The 17,170-nt window shown below is 37.8% G+C and overlaps 2 protein-coding genes across 3 annotated transcripts; one reads left to right on the top strand and one right to left on the bottom strand.

The window, feature by feature from the left end:
- Positions 1-38: 38 nt before the first annotated feature.
- gdpd3b (glycerophosphodiester phosphodiesterase domain containing 3b) lies at positions 39-8,151 on the top strand. Its single transcript, XM_060863884.1, has 10 exons — positions 39-3,195; positions 3,544-3,586; positions 4,542-4,677; positions 5,224-5,269; positions 5,398-5,516; positions 5,593-5,682; positions 5,819-5,952; positions 7,461-7,520; positions 7,875-7,926; positions 8,014-8,151. The coding sequence occupies exons 1-10, from the start codon at positions 3,051-3,053 to the stop codon at positions 8,137-8,139; spliced, it is 951 nt and encodes a 316-aa protein (XP_060719867.1). The 5' UTR covers positions 39-3,050; the 3' UTR covers positions 8,140-8,151.
- A 111-nt stretch (positions 8,152-8,262) lies between these two features.
- On the bottom strand, positions 8,263-17,170 carry nif3l1 (NIF3 NGG1 interacting factor 3-like 1 (S. cerevisiae)). Of its 2 annotated transcripts, none has more exons than XM_060863882.1 (7): positions 17,040-17,170; positions 16,004-16,540; positions 15,741-15,897; positions 14,494-14,617; positions 10,656-10,794; positions 9,601-9,684; positions 8,263-8,447 (listed from the first exon to the last, which is right to left on the bottom strand). In XM_060863882.1, exons 1-7 carry the CDS (start codon positions 17,128-17,130, stop codon positions 8,263-8,265), a joined length of 1,317 nt encoding a protein of 438 aa, XP_060719865.1. In that variant the 5' UTR covers positions 17,131-17,170. The 2 variants fall into 2 exon arrangements, with proteins under 2 accessions (XP_060719865.1, XP_060719866.1); XM_060863883.1 differs by having other exon boundaries at positions 16,004-16,515; positions 17,040-17,058.

Below are 17,170 nucleotides of genomic sequence, written 5' to 3'. Positions count from 1 at the left end.
TTCTCTTGTTCTTCTCCTGCTTCTTTTAGCAGCCAGTGGCTCTGCGTCTCTGTGTTATATAGGTGAGTCTTGATTAGCATATCAACCAAATGGCAAAGTTTTCACACTCCCTCCCTTTCCTTCAGTCTCCATAAGGACCACACTCTTGTCCTTTGCATACTGTTTAAACAAGCAAACACACACACTCACAGGCACACGCATGCAAATATCTACGAAGACAAACAAAATTCTCACACACTCGGGATTAACAAAACAAACAAACCTAAAAAAAAAATACACAATATGGAGCAATTAATTCTATACAGTTAGGTTAGACTTCAAGTGTGTTCCATAATCGGGGTTATATAGTCGTGTGTAGATTAAGCTTCAGCTCATAATTCTTATTGATATCATGCTGAGTGAGAAGTTCTGCTGAAAATGGAATAGTTGATGAGTACAGGGTTTAAAACGTGTCTTAGACTTTCTTTGTTCGTCTCCATAAATCTGTAAGAAGTGAGCAGGTGTCAAAGTGGGAACTGTCATCTTTAATATTTTGCTTCACAGCTTTGTTTCAGACTAAACAAATCAACCAAACCTTTCAAAACTCGAAAACATTGAGGCCTACAAACGTTTATTGAAATCTAATTGAAACGTGTTACGCAAGTAGAAATTTTCAGGAAATAAAATTTAAAAATCTCTACGGCTTCATTGGACAAGCGAATTGTTTTTGTTGACATTCACAAAAAACCAAGCAAGTGTAATATTTGAACTGCAGGTTTAGGGTCATTAAATTCATTTGTACTGAGGATTACAATGCTATAAGTCACTGTTGTTGGTTGAATTTATCAGAATATGTTTAAAAAGTCAAGTACAAGGTGGTCAGGAAATCTTTTACCAGAATACAGGATATGAAACAGTATCAGATATCTCACACTCCGAATTTGAACATTATTTTTTTTTTTTACTTTATCTATACTTCTCCGTCCCTCCGACGGAGGTGAAGAGGGCAGGGGTTTCGGTTGGAAGCATGTGGCACAATTTGGTCTTATTGCTGCAGTTTGGTCTTCTAGGTAAACATTGCAGCTCAGACACCATGCATCCTCATGTGACTGAAACAGCCTTACAATAACACTGAGCCTCGGAATAACAACCCACGAGGTGCTGGAAGAAATAACGACTTCCCACAGCCATGAAAAGCCTTTAATAGTGTTTAGTCAGGTGAATAGTGTGGAGTGTATTGTTAGACATTTTAGTTTTATTCTCCTGAGATATAACAAATACAGGACTCCCTAATGAACAAGCCAAAGGTGAAACTCACTCACTCACTTTCTACCGCTTTAACTGAACTACCTCGGGTCACGGGGAGCCTGTGCCTATCTCAGGCGTCATCGGGCATCAAGGCAGGATACACCCTGGACGGAGTGCCAACCCATCGCAGGGCACACACACACTCTCATTCACTCACGCAATCACACACTACGGACAATTTTCCAGAGATGACAATCATCCTACCATGCATGTCTTTGGACCGGGGGAGGAAACCCGGAGTACCCGGAGGAAACCCCCGAGGCACGGGGAGAACATGCAAACTCCACACACACAAGGCGGAGGCGGGAATCGAACCCCCAACCCTGGAGGTGTGAGGCGAACGTGCTAACCACTAAGCCACCGCGCCCCCCACCCAAAGGTGAAACTAATAATTCTATTCTATTTGTATAGCGATTTTAACAATGGACATTGTCTCAAAGCAGCTTTACAGAACATAAGATACTGTATATAGTACAAAAAGTTCCAGATTAATATCAGACTTATATTCAAATGTGTTTTGGATTGATCTCTAATGAACAAGTCGGGTGACGGTGACGGTGGTGAGGAGAAACTCCCTTAGATAGAAGAGGAAGAAACCTTGAGAGGAACCAGACACAAAAAGGAACCTCATCCTCATTTGGGTGATACTGGAGGGTGTGATTATAAACTGTTATAAACAACAGAGTGTGTTATTATGAATAATGTCCTTTCTACATTCAGATACAGATAATCTTCTTCTTCAACTCAAACAACACTATATGTGTTGAAAGAATGTGACGACCTTGACTAGGAAGTCTAAACCTCCACCTCAGGAAGATCTCCTCTAGATGAACTTCTCTCTCTCCATGTCCACAGGCTCCACATTTTCCGTGTTGTTGTAGTTGTTGTTTTTATTTGCTGCTTGACGGGGGGTTTAATGAAAGACAAACTGGGAGAGAGAGGAAATTGAGGTGTGAATGCTCCGCCTCCTAAAGTTTGTCTCACAGCCTTAAGGTCAATACATACCCAAGAGTGTGTGTGTGTGTGTGTGTGTAAGGGAGTGTGGGATCAGAGATTGTTAAGTGTAATGACCTTTAATGTGTTTACGAGTGGACAGGTGTGTTGCTCTAGAACCAGTAGCAGTACAAGACACACTTCCATGATATTATTGGTAATGAGTGTGTGTGTGTGTGTGTGTGTGTTTCCTATGCTGGAACAGTGAACCGTACTAAATGCACTTAACACACCATTTGTAACACATGAGTGCTAAATACCTGTTAATCCCATTCAAATATATTGTTTTAAGTCAAAATCCAGACTGTCTGAGGAAGTCCTTTTAAGGTCGAGCTGGAATACACCATAATTGTGTAACTGTGGTAAGCAGATTTGTGGTGTCCGTTGTGATCCACAGCGCTTAACCCTGACACCAAGACGTGTGCAATAGTGTACACTTTTAGAAAGAGGATATCCCAGACGTCTTATGAAGAGGTCAACTGTCCATGTGACGTCTGGTGGAAAACAGATGGTTTGTGGTTGTGTCTTTCAGGATTTTCTCTTTGTTGTTGTATTTATTTCACTTCACGCTCCATTAGACACCATTTTCACATACTCTGTAATTGTGTTAGAAGTGTTTAAGTTGTGTCATACCCTCACATGGTTGTGTCATACACTCACATGGTCCCTCACATGGAAACTCAGGTCATGTATGAACAACATGATCAGATTCAGAGTCCGGGACAGATAAATAGATCTGCTGCACAGTTGAGGAATCGTTTCATCGCACCATGGAGGCCGAGGTTGGGGTCGCGGTGCTGGTTGTGTTTGTAGTATTTTACATCTCATGCTCTGTGTATCTGCTGCGTAACCCAGCTGTTCTCCACAAGAAGAAACGTTTAGCCTTTTACAGCAGACACATCTCTCACAGAGGGGGTGAGTGCTCCAGTTATTCACTAGGTTACATACTTATGTTACCATCAACCTAAAACACTGTTCAGGGTTTATTTATTTATTTATTTGTTTGTTTTTTTATATAGATATAAGTGTTTCATGGAAAAAAAAAAAATATTAATTCATAATAAAAAACTATTAAATAAATAAATAAAAATAAAATAAAATAAAACATAAAAGAAATATAAATAATAATATTATTAATAATAATAACAATATTAATAATAACAATTAATAAAAAGTATTATAAACTTATATTATATTAGAAGGTGTTTGACTGATGATCGTCTTACACAGTGATAAGATGCATTGTGTGTCCATTTTGCTCAGGTGCTGGTGAAAGGATAGAAAACACCATGGAGGCTTTTATGCAGTAAGTAACAGATCTCTCCCTCTCTCCCTTTCTCTCTCTCTCTCTCATTGATTTCTCCGTCTCTCGTTTTATACGCCAAACCTCTTAGACAACTGATACGAATATATTCTATACGTTTATATAGTTTGTTTTACTTCACACCATCGGGCTGTTCTAATATTATTATAATCCAACATTAGGTTACAATACAGTGGAACATGTTTGAACCCTTTGAATGCTGAAAATAAAATGAAAAATATGTAAGAGGTTTCACATCACTGCTTTACTGAAAATTTATATATATATATATTTATATATATATATCTGGAGACTTTTTGTAGTTCTGGATATTTACTAGCTGTTATATAAAATAATCCAAGCAAGCAAGAAAGAAAGCAAGCAAGCAAGAAAGAAAGAAAGAAAGAAAGAAAGAAAGAAAGAAAGAAAGAAAGAAATGATAGAAGGAGAGAAAGAAAAAAGAAAGAAAGAAGAGTGAAAGAGAAAAAGAAAGAAAAATCAATTTAAAAAATGTTTTTTTAAATGATTATTTTAAACATTTAAACCTTCTGCTCTTGCCTTAAAAACACACATTTACCTTTTTATATGAGTGATTTTTAATGAATGAATTTTCATTCTAAAAACCATGTATATATTATTATTATATTATATTATTTAATATTATATTAGATTATAAATATAATTATTATGATGAATAATAACAACAATATACCAATATCAATTGTTTTTCTTTAGTAGTTTAAGACAGTGTAGAATCAGAGGGAGGATTCAGATTCACTGGAACAGCAGACAGCAGAAACATGCAAAAAGCCTCTTAAACAAATGAGTTTACAGCTGAGATTTAAATAAAACAATGGAGTCCAACTGACAGATATTCTGGGGAAGTGTGTTTCAAGGAAATGTTGATGTTGACATTAATGATGTGATACTTTAATGAGTCGTCTGCTGTCACTCTCAGTGCGGTGGACGTGGGAACCCAGATGCTGGAACTGGACTGTCATTTAACTCGAGATGGTTATGTCGTTGTGTGTCATGACAAAAACCTCGAAAGACAGACCGGATCTGACCTGGACATCTCTTTGGTTCAATTTCAGGTGGGCATTCCAGAAATTCTGCATTTGATTTTATTTTACTTTACAGTTTAATACCATGTTTTCTCCTTTATTATTTAGGACTTGTCTCTCTATAGAGAAATGGATAGATCGAAAGCAAGAAAGAAAGAAAGAAATTAAAGAAAGAATGAGCGAAAGAAAGAAAGAAAGAAGAGTGAAAGACAGAAAGAGAGAGAAAGAAAGAAATGAGAGGAGAAAAAGAAAGAAAGAAAGAAAGAAAGAAAGAAAGAAAGAAAGAAAGAAAGAAAGAAAGAATAAATGAAAGAAAAAAAGGAGAAAGAGAGGAGAGAAATAAAGAAAGAACAAACGAAAGAAAGAAACAAGAAAATGAGAGAAAGAAAGGAGAGAAAGAAAGAACAAATGAAAGAAAAACGAGAACGAAAGTAAGATGAAAGAAAAGAAAAGGAGAGAAAGAAATTAAAGAAAGAAAGAAAGAAAGAAAGAAAGAAAGAAAGACAGAACAAATTCCTTTGTTTGGTTTGATTTTACTTTACAGTTTAACACCATGTTTTCTTCTTTATTATTTAGGACCTGCCTCTCTATAGGGAGAAGATTGAGGTCACCTTCAGTGTTGGTAAGTTGGCTGAGATTCCAGAACAAGAACATGTTACACTATGTGGTGTTAATGCTATGAAGAGTAAAATCAAAAAAAATTCTTAGAATGAACTTCACAAAAATATAAATATAAAAAATCAACATCAGGGCAAAACAGTACAGGACGAGACCGAAGAATCGCGCTACTGGAGGATGTCTTCAAAAAATTCCCCCAAATGCCAATCAACATCGAGGTTAAACAAAACAACGACCTGCTAATTCGAAAGGTATTTAGTGTTCGACTGATTAGCGTTAGGAGATGTTAGCTGATGTTAGCTGTAATGACAGCGCTGTGTTCTTTAGGTGTCCTTCCTGGTGAAAAAGTACAACAGGGACAGCATCACTGTCTGGGCTACGGAAGACTCTCACATCATGGCAAAATGCAGGAAACAGGTACAGCGGTACACGTGTCGGTGATGTAGACGACGCTGTTTATCACAATTATTTTTATTATTATTATTTATACAGCTGAAGTATGTTAATGGCCAAAGTATGTTCTATGAACTGACTTGTGAAACTGCATTCACAGAATCCCTTCATGCCATACAGCTTCACCATTAGACGAGGAATCCTTCTTCTAGCACTTTACTACACTGGCCTTCTGCCCTTCTGCCCTCTGGGAGAAAGTCTACTCCAGTTCTACCTGCCCAGAGTAATCAACAGGTCAGTAGCGAGAGATTTAGCTTTTATTTCCAGTTGTAGTTGTGCAGTTGCGGCTCCTGAGATTATGCTGAGATTTTAGTCAATGAATGAACTTTACCAGCCCAGATTTAAATACAGATTTTCATCCTCTTCAAGCCATTCAGTGAGCCTTCATGCCCTGGAAATGGGGCGGAGTCATCTAGTAAAACACCACGCCCATCGGGATAGAAATGTTTAACAATAGGATGAAGGTGAATGAGCTGTTAGACTTCAAAGCACATTTGTATGTCGCTCTGGATTAGCACCTCTGCCAAATGCCATTAATGTAAATGTCAGTAAAATGCCTCAGAATAACAGACACCAGTTTTAACTTCTTGACTGTAGCTTTACAATTTCCCTTCACTGGAACCACGAGGCTCAAAGAAGTTCCAGCATGACAATGCTCCTGTGCACAAAGCTCCATGAAGACATGAGCTGCGTCTGAAATCACATAATGTGGCAGTACCAGTTGCATTTGATTCAGATCCTACTGCATTTGATTGGATGCATTCAATTCAATAGCTGCCAAATATGATTCTGTAGCTACTGCTTTTGATTCAGTACCTAATGCATTTGATTCATGAGCCGGAGCTTTTGATTCAGTACGTAATGCATTTGATTCGGTACATAATGCATTTGATTCAGTAGCTGATGCTTTTAATACAGTAGATGCTGCTGTTGATTCAGCACCTAATGTTTTTGAATCAGAACTGGAGCTTTTGAATCACCACCTAATGCATTTAATTCAGTAGCTGCTGCTTTTGATTCAGTACCTAATGCATTTAATTTGGTACATGATGCATTTGATTCAGTAGCTGCTGCTGTTGATTTAGCACCTCATGTTATTGATTCAGGAGCCAGAGCTTTTGATTCAGTACCTAAAGCATTTAATTAAGTAGCTGCTGCATTTAATTCGGGACATAATGCATTTGATTCAGTAGCTGCTGCTTTTAATACAGTAGCTGCTGCTTCTGTTGATTCAGCACCTAATGTATTTGATTCGGGTTCCTAATGCATTTGATTCAGAAGCTGCTGCATATGATTCATTTCCTAATGTATTTGATTCAGGTTCCTAATGCATTTGATTCAGAAGCTGCTGCATTTGATTCATTTCCTAATGTATTTGATTCAGTAGCTGCTGCTTTCGATTCATTTTGATTCTGTTTTATGGGTACTGAGAATCTGGACATACTAGTCCTTTGCTGCTATTCACCCACTGTATATAGAGCAGTAGGGATATCCAGATCCAGCTATGATGAGTTAAGGTTGGACTGGAAGACCTCGCGTGTCCTGTACCGAGCCCTGACTCTAACTGAACATCTTTAGGATGAACTGAAACACTGACTGAACCTCAGACCTCCTCACTGATGCTCCAACACCTATAAATCTGGAATAGGTTGCTCAAAAAAAAACACATACAAACATCATAGTCATGTACATGTGCAGAAGATTTATGTGCTATATTGTGCAACCTGTTTTTACTCTTACAGGAGTTACATTCCTGAGGAGTCTTTCCTTAAGAGAAAATTTGTGGTCTCTCTTATTGAAAAGTAAGTCAGGTATTTCATCCTGGTTTAACGTGTGCCTTAATGTCTGAATGAGTGTATGCATGGCCATGCGTGTATGTGTACGTGTGTGTGTGAATGTGTGTACGTGCATCTGTGTGTGAATGAGATTATGCATGGCTATTCATGTGTGTCTGTATATTTCTGTGTAAAAGTCTATGATTGTGTATATGTGTCTGTGTGTGTACGCATGTATGTGTATGTATGTGTCTGTGTGCATGTGTATATGTAAATGTAAATGTGTGTGTATATGTGAGTGTATTTATGTGTGTGTGTTTGCCTGTACACATGATGCCCTGTGACAGAAAAGGTTGAGTGCATTTTTTTTCTCTTCTCCAGCCTGACTATGAGAAAGTCTTTGTTTGAGCACTTGGTGAAGCGAGGCATGCAGGTGTGTGTCAGTTCCTCTGTAAACAGGTTTAAATCATACAGCCGTGAAACTCTAAAACTGAGATGTCCTGTGTTCTTTCGTCCTCAGGTGCAGTTGTTCGTGTGCAACAATGAGGAGGATATTGCTGCGGCTTTCGCGGTCGGCGCTACAGGAGTGATGTCTGATTATCCCACCGTACTGTCAGAGTACCTACAAAAACATCCTCCTGTTTAAAGTTTGTGACAAAGATCTGCCAAAGAAAGAAAAGTGACACGTGTTGCATAGTAATCGTGTTTATTATTGTGAAATCATTTCAGACATTTCTCCAGTAAAGTACCTCAGTGTGAGATAATGAGATCACACGACCTGCAGCGGGTCTTTGTCTTTTTGGGAGATGATCACGCGAACAGAGTCTGAGAGACGTGCGGTGAGCCGCTCCTTAAACACAGGGAGAAAACCTCTCTCGCTGTTACTGTGCTCACTCAGAATCACGCTCGTGCCTTTAGACACAGCATCCAGCACCTCGTGATGGGACATTTCACCTGAGAAATAAAACACACATCACCCTTTTCTTTCGTAATTAGTATTACAGATGTCACTGTATCTCAGAATTGATGCGCTACTAATTTTACTCCAGTCTTTTTCATTGTCCTGAAAAAAGTCCCCAAATGTCTGGATTGATCCTACTATCGCTATAGAATAACAAATGATATCTTTATGAGGACTTGACCGTTATAATCGTCACTGTTATCTTTTTTGTAAAAATAAATAAATAAAATAAATAAATCTTTCGTGAAATCAAAATACAGTAACACTCCTCCTCCTAAAATTACACAAAGGTAGTAGATTGTATAGAAATTTTACGCTGTCGTAAAAAGACACGAATGCAAATCGTTTTAATTTTAAAACAAAGTCGCTTCGAAAAACTAAAAGAAGTGAAATGTGTCGATAAATCTGCTTAAACGTATCGACATGACCGTGTTCCGAGATTGAATTTGTTTCCGATTTGTTTCCACACCTACTCCGAGAGAGAAGAAACAAATTTTAAAGACTTTCCTCTAGAGCCAGACACCATTCTGCCAAACCAGGAATTGTAATAAGTTACAGAAGCTCAGAATGAGGACTGAGAGATCCAGAACATAAACCTGTCACATCTGTAATAAAAATTTTAAAGACTTATTAATGAATGTATTAATTATTTAGATATTTAATGATGTCATTTTTGCTGGTTTGATTATCATGAAGTGCAGTTGAAGTAAAGTCACCAGAGGACTCAACAATCTCTAATGGACTCGCTCAGCTTGAGGACTTGTTTAACATCAATTTGTATTTTCCATGTCTACATAGTTAAGTGGAAAACATTTTCTGACTTACTTCGCTGTATTATGTCTAGTAATACTGATCATTAACCTACAAGCTTCAATGTCTGTTCTTTTCTTTTATTCTTTGTTTATTTCAAAGCTTAAATGAAATGAAGTAAAATTTGAATTAAATGTTAAATGACTTCTGTTTCTGTTGAATTTCGTATTTTAGATCAAATAAAGGAAATCCCCTATGACAGAACTGAGTTGTGTGTGTGTGTGTGTGTGTGTGTATGTGTACGTGTCTGTGTGCATGTGTGTACATGTGTGTGTGTGTGTGCATGTGTGTGTATATATGTGTGTGTGTGTGTGCATGTGCATGTGTGAAGTTTACCGGTGATGTAGAGGTCTGCTTTCACACAATGCAGGACTGACGCTCCTGAGCCAGCACACACAGCTACGCTCTTCACCACAGAATCTTGGGAAATATTAAGAACACGACACACAGCCTTCAATAACTGAAGTGTAAACAACAGGAAATAAACACACCTGGTTTCACGATGCAATAAGTTTCACGGAATGAGCCTAGCGCTAAAGTCTGAACTCTCCCTTTTTTATGAAAGCTGAATTTCCTGTGCAAAGCTGAAACTGGAACAGAGATAAAAAAGAATTTGTTATTTAAAATTTAACAGCGTGGTAAGTTTTTGCGTACCACTTGCAATGGTGAAAAAATTCAAAGAAAGAAAACAAATTCAAATAAATTAACATAAAATAAAGTGAAATAAAGGAAAAACAAAAAGAAATAAAATAAATGTTATATTATATATCGTCGCTGTCGGGCGGAATCCTCGTATCTCCAAAACCGTTATTTTCAGGAAATTAAAAAAACGCCTTTTTTTTTGAGTTATTAAACATTGTATCGTTAAAGTTGTTATTATACCTTATATTGCTATCATATACTGTTGTGTACCAACATTTACACAACATTTTCCCAAAGTCACGTTTTATCGAAGATACAAGCTTTATGACTTGGGAGCAGGGAGATACGAGATTATGCTGTCATTGATAAGAATGGTACAGACACAGACGTCGCTGCTGCCAGCAGTGTTCAATAAAGTCTGCGGTGTCCAATGGCGTTAAGATTTGCGCTCAAGCTACAATAACTTGTAAAAATAAGAGACTGGGGGGGAGAATGGGGACTGACCAATAGCATAGATATGTGAAAAAACATGAAATTGACAAAATTTGGACATAGGAGGTTTCCACCCGACATGGACACTATATATATATATATATATATATATATATATATATACACACACACATATATATGTATATACATATATATTGAATTTTGAATATTCGGATCAGTTTGTCTGTCTTACGTTTTCATACATATAGCGATATTACATTCAAAAGTTCTTATTAACACCGGTTGCTCATCATTACCTAATGATTTGTGATTTCCTAGAGCCAGTCTAAGGTAAGGCAGCCCGAGGTGTTTCTTTACTCTCTGGAGTACCGCAGCTGTAGATATCGGGTCGTCCAGCACGGCGTGACGTCCCTGACCACAACCTGGTAAAGGGAGCTACAGATAAACACAGTCAGATGGATGGCTTCCTGTTGCACTGGCCAAAAGTTCATACCGACATAAGCAATAAAATTATTTTAATTTTTTTTCCATTTCCTTTCTCAGGAGACCTAGAGGCAGTTAATATCAAATGCCATGTATTTTAAACTTATACTTAATATATATTAAAAGATCAATGCATATATCATATGCATATAATGCATATCAATGCATGTATGTGTATATATATATATATATATATATATATATATATATATATATATATATATATATATATATATATATATATATATATATATATATATACACACACAGTCCCTGACAAAAGTCTTGTCGCTTGTGTACAAATTGACCTGAAGTGCCTGAAATATATTTCTAATCAAGATTTCAAGAAATTATCAAGAAATGGCTCATTTTAATCCCAACAGTTTTTGTAATAATGTTTCAGTGCAAAACAAAACTGTCAAAAAGTATTCTAATATTCACAGCTTGGTAAAGCCCATTGAGTCAATTTTTGCAAAGACATAAGTGTTGTCGCCTTGTCATATGAGCTTCACCTGTGACTAATAATGGATCAATTAGGTCTCAGGTGTATAAAAAGAACCCCAGTACACTAGACCTTCAGATCAACTGCAACTAGACCTCTGCAAACATGCCTAAGATTCACTAAAGACTAAAGTTTTGATTATCAAGAGGCTGAAGACCAGATCCACTGCTGATGTGGCAGATACCTTCAATGTGTCTCAGCATCAAGTACAGAGGATAAAAAAAAGATTTGAAGAGACTGGAGACGTTTTGGACAAGCCCAGGTCAGGCAGACCCCGCAAGACAACTGCTCGAGAGGACCGTTTGTTGGCTCAAAAATCCAAGGCCAGCCCATTTTCCACTGCAGCAGAGCTCCACAAGACCTGGTCACCTGAAGTCCCTGTGTCAACCAGAACAGTTTGTCGGATTCTGTCTCGAAATGGCCTCCATGGTCGAATCAGTGCCCAGAAGCCAGCACTAAACAAAAGACAATTGAAAAACCGTGTGGCATTTGCCAAGGCCCACAGCCTGCTAAAAGGATGGACGCTGGAAAAGTGGCAGAAGGTGGATTTTTCAGATAAATCTTCTGTTGAATTACACCACAGTCGCCGCAAATATTGCAGGAGACCTACTGGAGCCCGCATGGATCCGGGATTCACCCAGAAAACAGTGAAGTTTGGTGGCGGAAAAATCATGGTCTGGGGTTACATCCAGTATGGGGGTGTGCGAGAGATCTGCAGGGTGGAAGGCAAAATCCATAGTCTAAAATACCAAGAAATCTTAGCTACCTCTTACATTCCCAACCATAAAAGAGGCCAAATTCTGCAGCAGGATGGTGCTCCATCGCATACTTCCATCTCCACATCAAAGCTCCTCAAGGTGAAGAAGATCAAGATGCTCCAGGATTGGCCAGCCCAGTCACCAGACATGAACATCATTAAGCATATGTGGGGTAGGATGAAAGAGGACGCATGGAAGACAAAACCAAAGAATATTGATGAACTCTGGGAGGCATGCAAGACTGCTTTCTTTGCTATTCCTGATGACTTCATCAATAAATTGTATGAATCCTTGCCAAACCGCATGGATGCAGTCCTTCAAGCTCATGGAAGTCATACAAGATATTAAATTTGGATCTCACAGCACCACTACTTAATTTGCTGACATATTTTTGTATTTGCAGTAAATTTGTTCAATTTCCGTATAGGCGACAAAACTTGTCTTGCCAAAATTTGACTTTTCTGTCTTGTTTAAATGATAAATCTTTTTTCAGTGAAACTAATTTTTTCAGTGCATTAAACATCATTTGGGAGGGTTTTAGCTTTTCATATGAGCTATTTCTAACACCAATTGATTAATTAAAAGTCAGGTTAATAGCAGGTGTTTCTACAAAATAGATAAGCGACAAGACTTTTGTCAGGGACTATATATGTACTCAGTAAAAAATTCGTACACTTAATTAAAATTGAATGTAATATACTCAAGTAATTTTCTTATTCTATTTAATGTACAAAAAAATTAATTTGTATTGATTTTAGCTGCATGTTAATGTCAATTAGCTTTAATTCTATTTTACAAGAATGTGCTTATTTTAAAAAAAAACAATTTGAATCAAATTCAGTTATTTGTGTAGCGTCTTTGACAATGGAACGTAAACATTTTAAAATTTGTCATTCTTATCCTAAACGTATATGTTCCTCTGCCACAATGTCTGTCGTTAAGAGCAATATACAAATTAAATGGAAATGAATTGAATTTAAAGTGTGCTCATCAAGTGGTAAGACTAGATTAAGATAAATATTTGTATATCCCTTTTAACAACGGACGCTGTCGTGACAGAATATGTAAATTTAGGCTAAGAAATGTAAAGGTTTTAAATATTTAAAATTTTTAAACTGCTCAAATCTTTGTGCAAGTACAAATAAAACTGAATTCAATTAAAAATTTTTTTTCAAAAACAAGTGCATTCTTGTAAAATAGAATTCAAACTAATTGACTAAAAGCAACACAAATATAACAGAATTATCGTCTTTGTACTTTAAAAATAGAATATCAAATTTCCAAAAAAATAAATAAATAAATAAATCAATTTAATTACTTGAGTATATTATATTAAGGACATCTTTTTCCAAATCGGTTTGATGTTTCCATCCATTTTGTAACTGCCCTAAGGCTACTGGAGAGAAAAGAAAACTTGGGAGAACTGCTGGTTTTACATAAGCAAAAATACTGACCTCAACCATATAACCTTCTCTGAGTTGAGGCAAATTTGCATTCGCTTATCAGTCGTACTTCCATTTGCTTCGCTCTGTTATGTTATCTTTTGCGGCCGTCTTTGGAACACGATGTAAATGGTGGAACATGATGTAAACGGTGGAACACAATGTAAATGGTGGAACACAATGTAAACCGTGTATCTGTACATCTGTCTGTACACAGATCCTCAAAACCAAGGGTATGACCGTGAAAACCCCATACACACCTTCTGTGTACTGACACCAAATTTAGTGCACATGTTGAATCCATGAGTCTGAAGCAGGCTACCAATTTTTATGCTCGTATTTCAGTAGGAGGAGCTACAAACTTCAGCTTCACATCAGATTTCCATCAATGACTTCATTAGTTGAAAGACAGCACTGGCCAATCAGCTTTCAGTATGTGTTTGATTTACAGAGTTGCCAAAGGTAATTGCCAAAGGTGATTGCATGGAACCCAGTTATTGCTGCTTTAGCTTATACTTATTACTATTGCAAACAAAACGTTTTGTGTCATTTATTTTTGCCACGTTTTGGTCTAATTTGCATAATTCCTCCTCTGATACAACTGTATTTTATGTATTATGTAAAGGTGTGTTCACAAGTGCAGAGAGTCATGGCGGCAAAGCAACCGGAGACCATTTATTTTCAACTAGAGCTGGCGACACATCAAATTAAGAAAAGTTTATGTAAAAAACAGGACGCACTGCTTGACTGATTTGAATCGACTTACTCCACACACCGATAAACGTTATTAATATGGCAACCAGTAGAAGGAACGCCTACTGGTGACTTTCTAGAGCAATTTTGTCTCACAGAGATAAAATGCAGTGCTCTGCAGCTACAAACAAAGGAATCCGTATCATTGAAGAGAAAATAGAGTCAGTCTATGTGGTGTAAATACGACTTCTTTTACCTGCTGGACCTGTGTGATGTTGAGAGACTGGCCGGCTGTGGCATTGCCTAATATAGCCTGAACAGCAGTGGTCAGTTCTGAGCTGGAACAGTTTAGGATCACATGCTGTGCCTCTTCTTCAGTCCTAAAAACATACGTAAATAAACATGTTTCTGAATTAGAAAATTTCTAAATTCTAACCTTTGAAGTCTTATATTGCTGTCATGTCTGGGATGGTGAGCAAAAATGCAAGGATTGCCATGGAACTGTAGCAGGAACCTGTGTTACTTAACCCTCAACCATCCAGGGATGCTGTATATCTGGGTTGGATTCTGCTTTGCTAATAAAATTTTCCAACCTAATACCAGGTCTGTAGTCATATTTAAGAATTATACTGCCGTTATTACTCAGAGACCCTACATATGACCTGCTGAAGAGGTCACATTTAGCGGATGCCCTCATCTAGAGCGACTTACATTCGTATCTCATGTTTTAGCCCAGCTATGGTGGCTTGTTGGACCAGGGCTTCGAACTTACAACCTTCCGATTGATAGACACCTTAACCACTAGGCTACCACATACCCCATTCCACATGTATATAATATACAGGCAGAAGTAAGTGGACACCTGACCATCACACTCCTATGTCGATATATCGATATTGGTCCCCGATTGACATTATAACAGCTTCCACTCTTCTGTGAAGCATTTCCACTAGATTTAAGAGGGTGGCAACAAGAAGTCTAGATACAGGCTGATGTATGATGTGAGAAAGTCTTATGCACCACTGACATTACAGTTCATCAAGGTGTAGAGGTGGGGTTGAGGTCAGGGATCTTTGAGGTTCACATAGTTCTTTCAGAGTTCTTTCTAGATTGAGGAGGTCTGAGGTGCAGTTGGGGTTCCAGTTCATCTCAAAGGTGTTCAGCGGGGTTGAGATCAAGAATCTCTCACTCCCACACCATGTCTTAATGAAGCTTGCTAAGTGCACTGGGGAAAACAGAGAAATCTTAATGCTCTAGCATTATTACAGTTGTGTGACAACTGTAGTGACAAGGTTTGGGGAAGAACCTCATATGGATGTGATGGTCAGGTTTTCACAAACTTCTGGCCATACAGTGTGGATAGATGGATGGATAGATAGATATATCTATATGATATACTTTTAATCATTTTGTTGATTAGCGATAGTAGATGGAAGTGATCATAGCTCAATCCCCCTAAACAAGTGTTGATGCAAATCAAAACTCATATCTTTGTCCACATACCTTAGTATGTCGTACTGAAAGGTTTCACTATTTTCTGTCTTTTTTATGTGCTTCATGATAGTATTGAGCTCCTCTTCATTTCTGGATGTAAACTCCAGTCTGTGCTTTTGGTAGTCGCTACAGTGAGCCTGTCTTAACACAGACACCTGTCCACTGCCTGTAGATTAAAAAACACGATTGAAATTTGTGATTAATAAAAAGAACCAGAATAAAAGATATTATTGAGATGTACATGAGATTAGATTTTAATCAAAACAACCAACCTACGCCTTCTATCAACCAATCATTAAGGCCTCCTCTCATGCTATCCCATGACGTATGAGGTGAGAAGACAGCTATGCCGCTTTCTATAGCTCTGATGGCCAACTGCTGTTTCCAGTCCTTCTGAACAAGGCGTTTAAAAGAACTGAAAAGAGGTGGGTGGTACGAAACGATGAGGTCACATGTCGTTGCATCAGCTTCATCCATTACGTCAACAGTCAGATCGTTGGTGAGCAGGATCGTCTTGATCGGACGCTGTTTGCTCGGTTCCACCAAGAGACCAACATTATCCCAAGATTCAGCCAATGACAGAGGAGCAAGCTGCTCTAGAACTTCCAGAACTGTCTTTAAATCCATCGAGGAAGGAGAGTGAGAAAAAAAACAGGATGAATGATAGGATGTTTTAAAGGCTGCTCTCAGGAAGTTGTGTTTTCTTCGCGGGGCAGTGATTGAGATGAGATTCGACTGAAACAGGCCGAAGAACCTGAAGAAACTTCTCGAGATGTTCATAAACCTAGTAAACATGGATGAGATCACTTCTGTGAAAATATAAACAATGAGAAGATTATATTTTTGGTCAGGATTTTTAAAGGTGGATCAATTAAATTCCATTTATATGATATTGATATGAAATGAAATGTCTTAAAAATGATTGCTGTCTTTCTATTTTTGTGAAACTAACAGCAGTTTGCATGACCAATAACTTTTACAAACGGCTGAATGCAATTTGGCTTCGTGGTAAACATACAGTGCACTACGTCAGGTGCAGGAGCGGTTACCATGAACCCTACGCAGTGCGCGTGGATAGGGATCAAGAAGCGATTTGAGACGAGGCCCTTATTTATGTAGCCCGCGACTACCACTTCCGTTAGCGAGCTTTATATTAGCCTTACAAAAAGCTATTGTTGAATAGACTGTTTGCAGACAAAATGAATAGTATTACCCATACAAAAAACAAACAAGCGTTTGTTTATAGCCTAGGAAATGCAAACTAAAACTGAAATAGCTTTAAATATTGTAATATTAACACCATCTTACCAGCGGTGACACTGCTAACACTTCCGGTGGGCGGGTCTTTCAAAACAACGCCAACTCTCATTGGATGAATAACTGAAAGGCTGAAATACATCTTAAATACAAAAGTCCTCTGTATGACTTATATGATTTTC

Source organism: Tachysurus vachellii, chromosome 2, assembly GCF_030014155.1.
Source record: "Tachysurus vachellii isolate PV-2020 chromosome 2, HZAU_Pvac_v1, whole genome shotgun sequence".
Classification (NCBI taxonomy): Eukaryota; Metazoa; Chordata; class Actinopteri; order Siluriformes; family Bagridae; genus Tachysurus; species Tachysurus vachellii.
The sequence above is the reverse complement of the archived record's forward strand: the minus strand, read 5'-3'. Positions and strand labels throughout refer to the sequence as shown.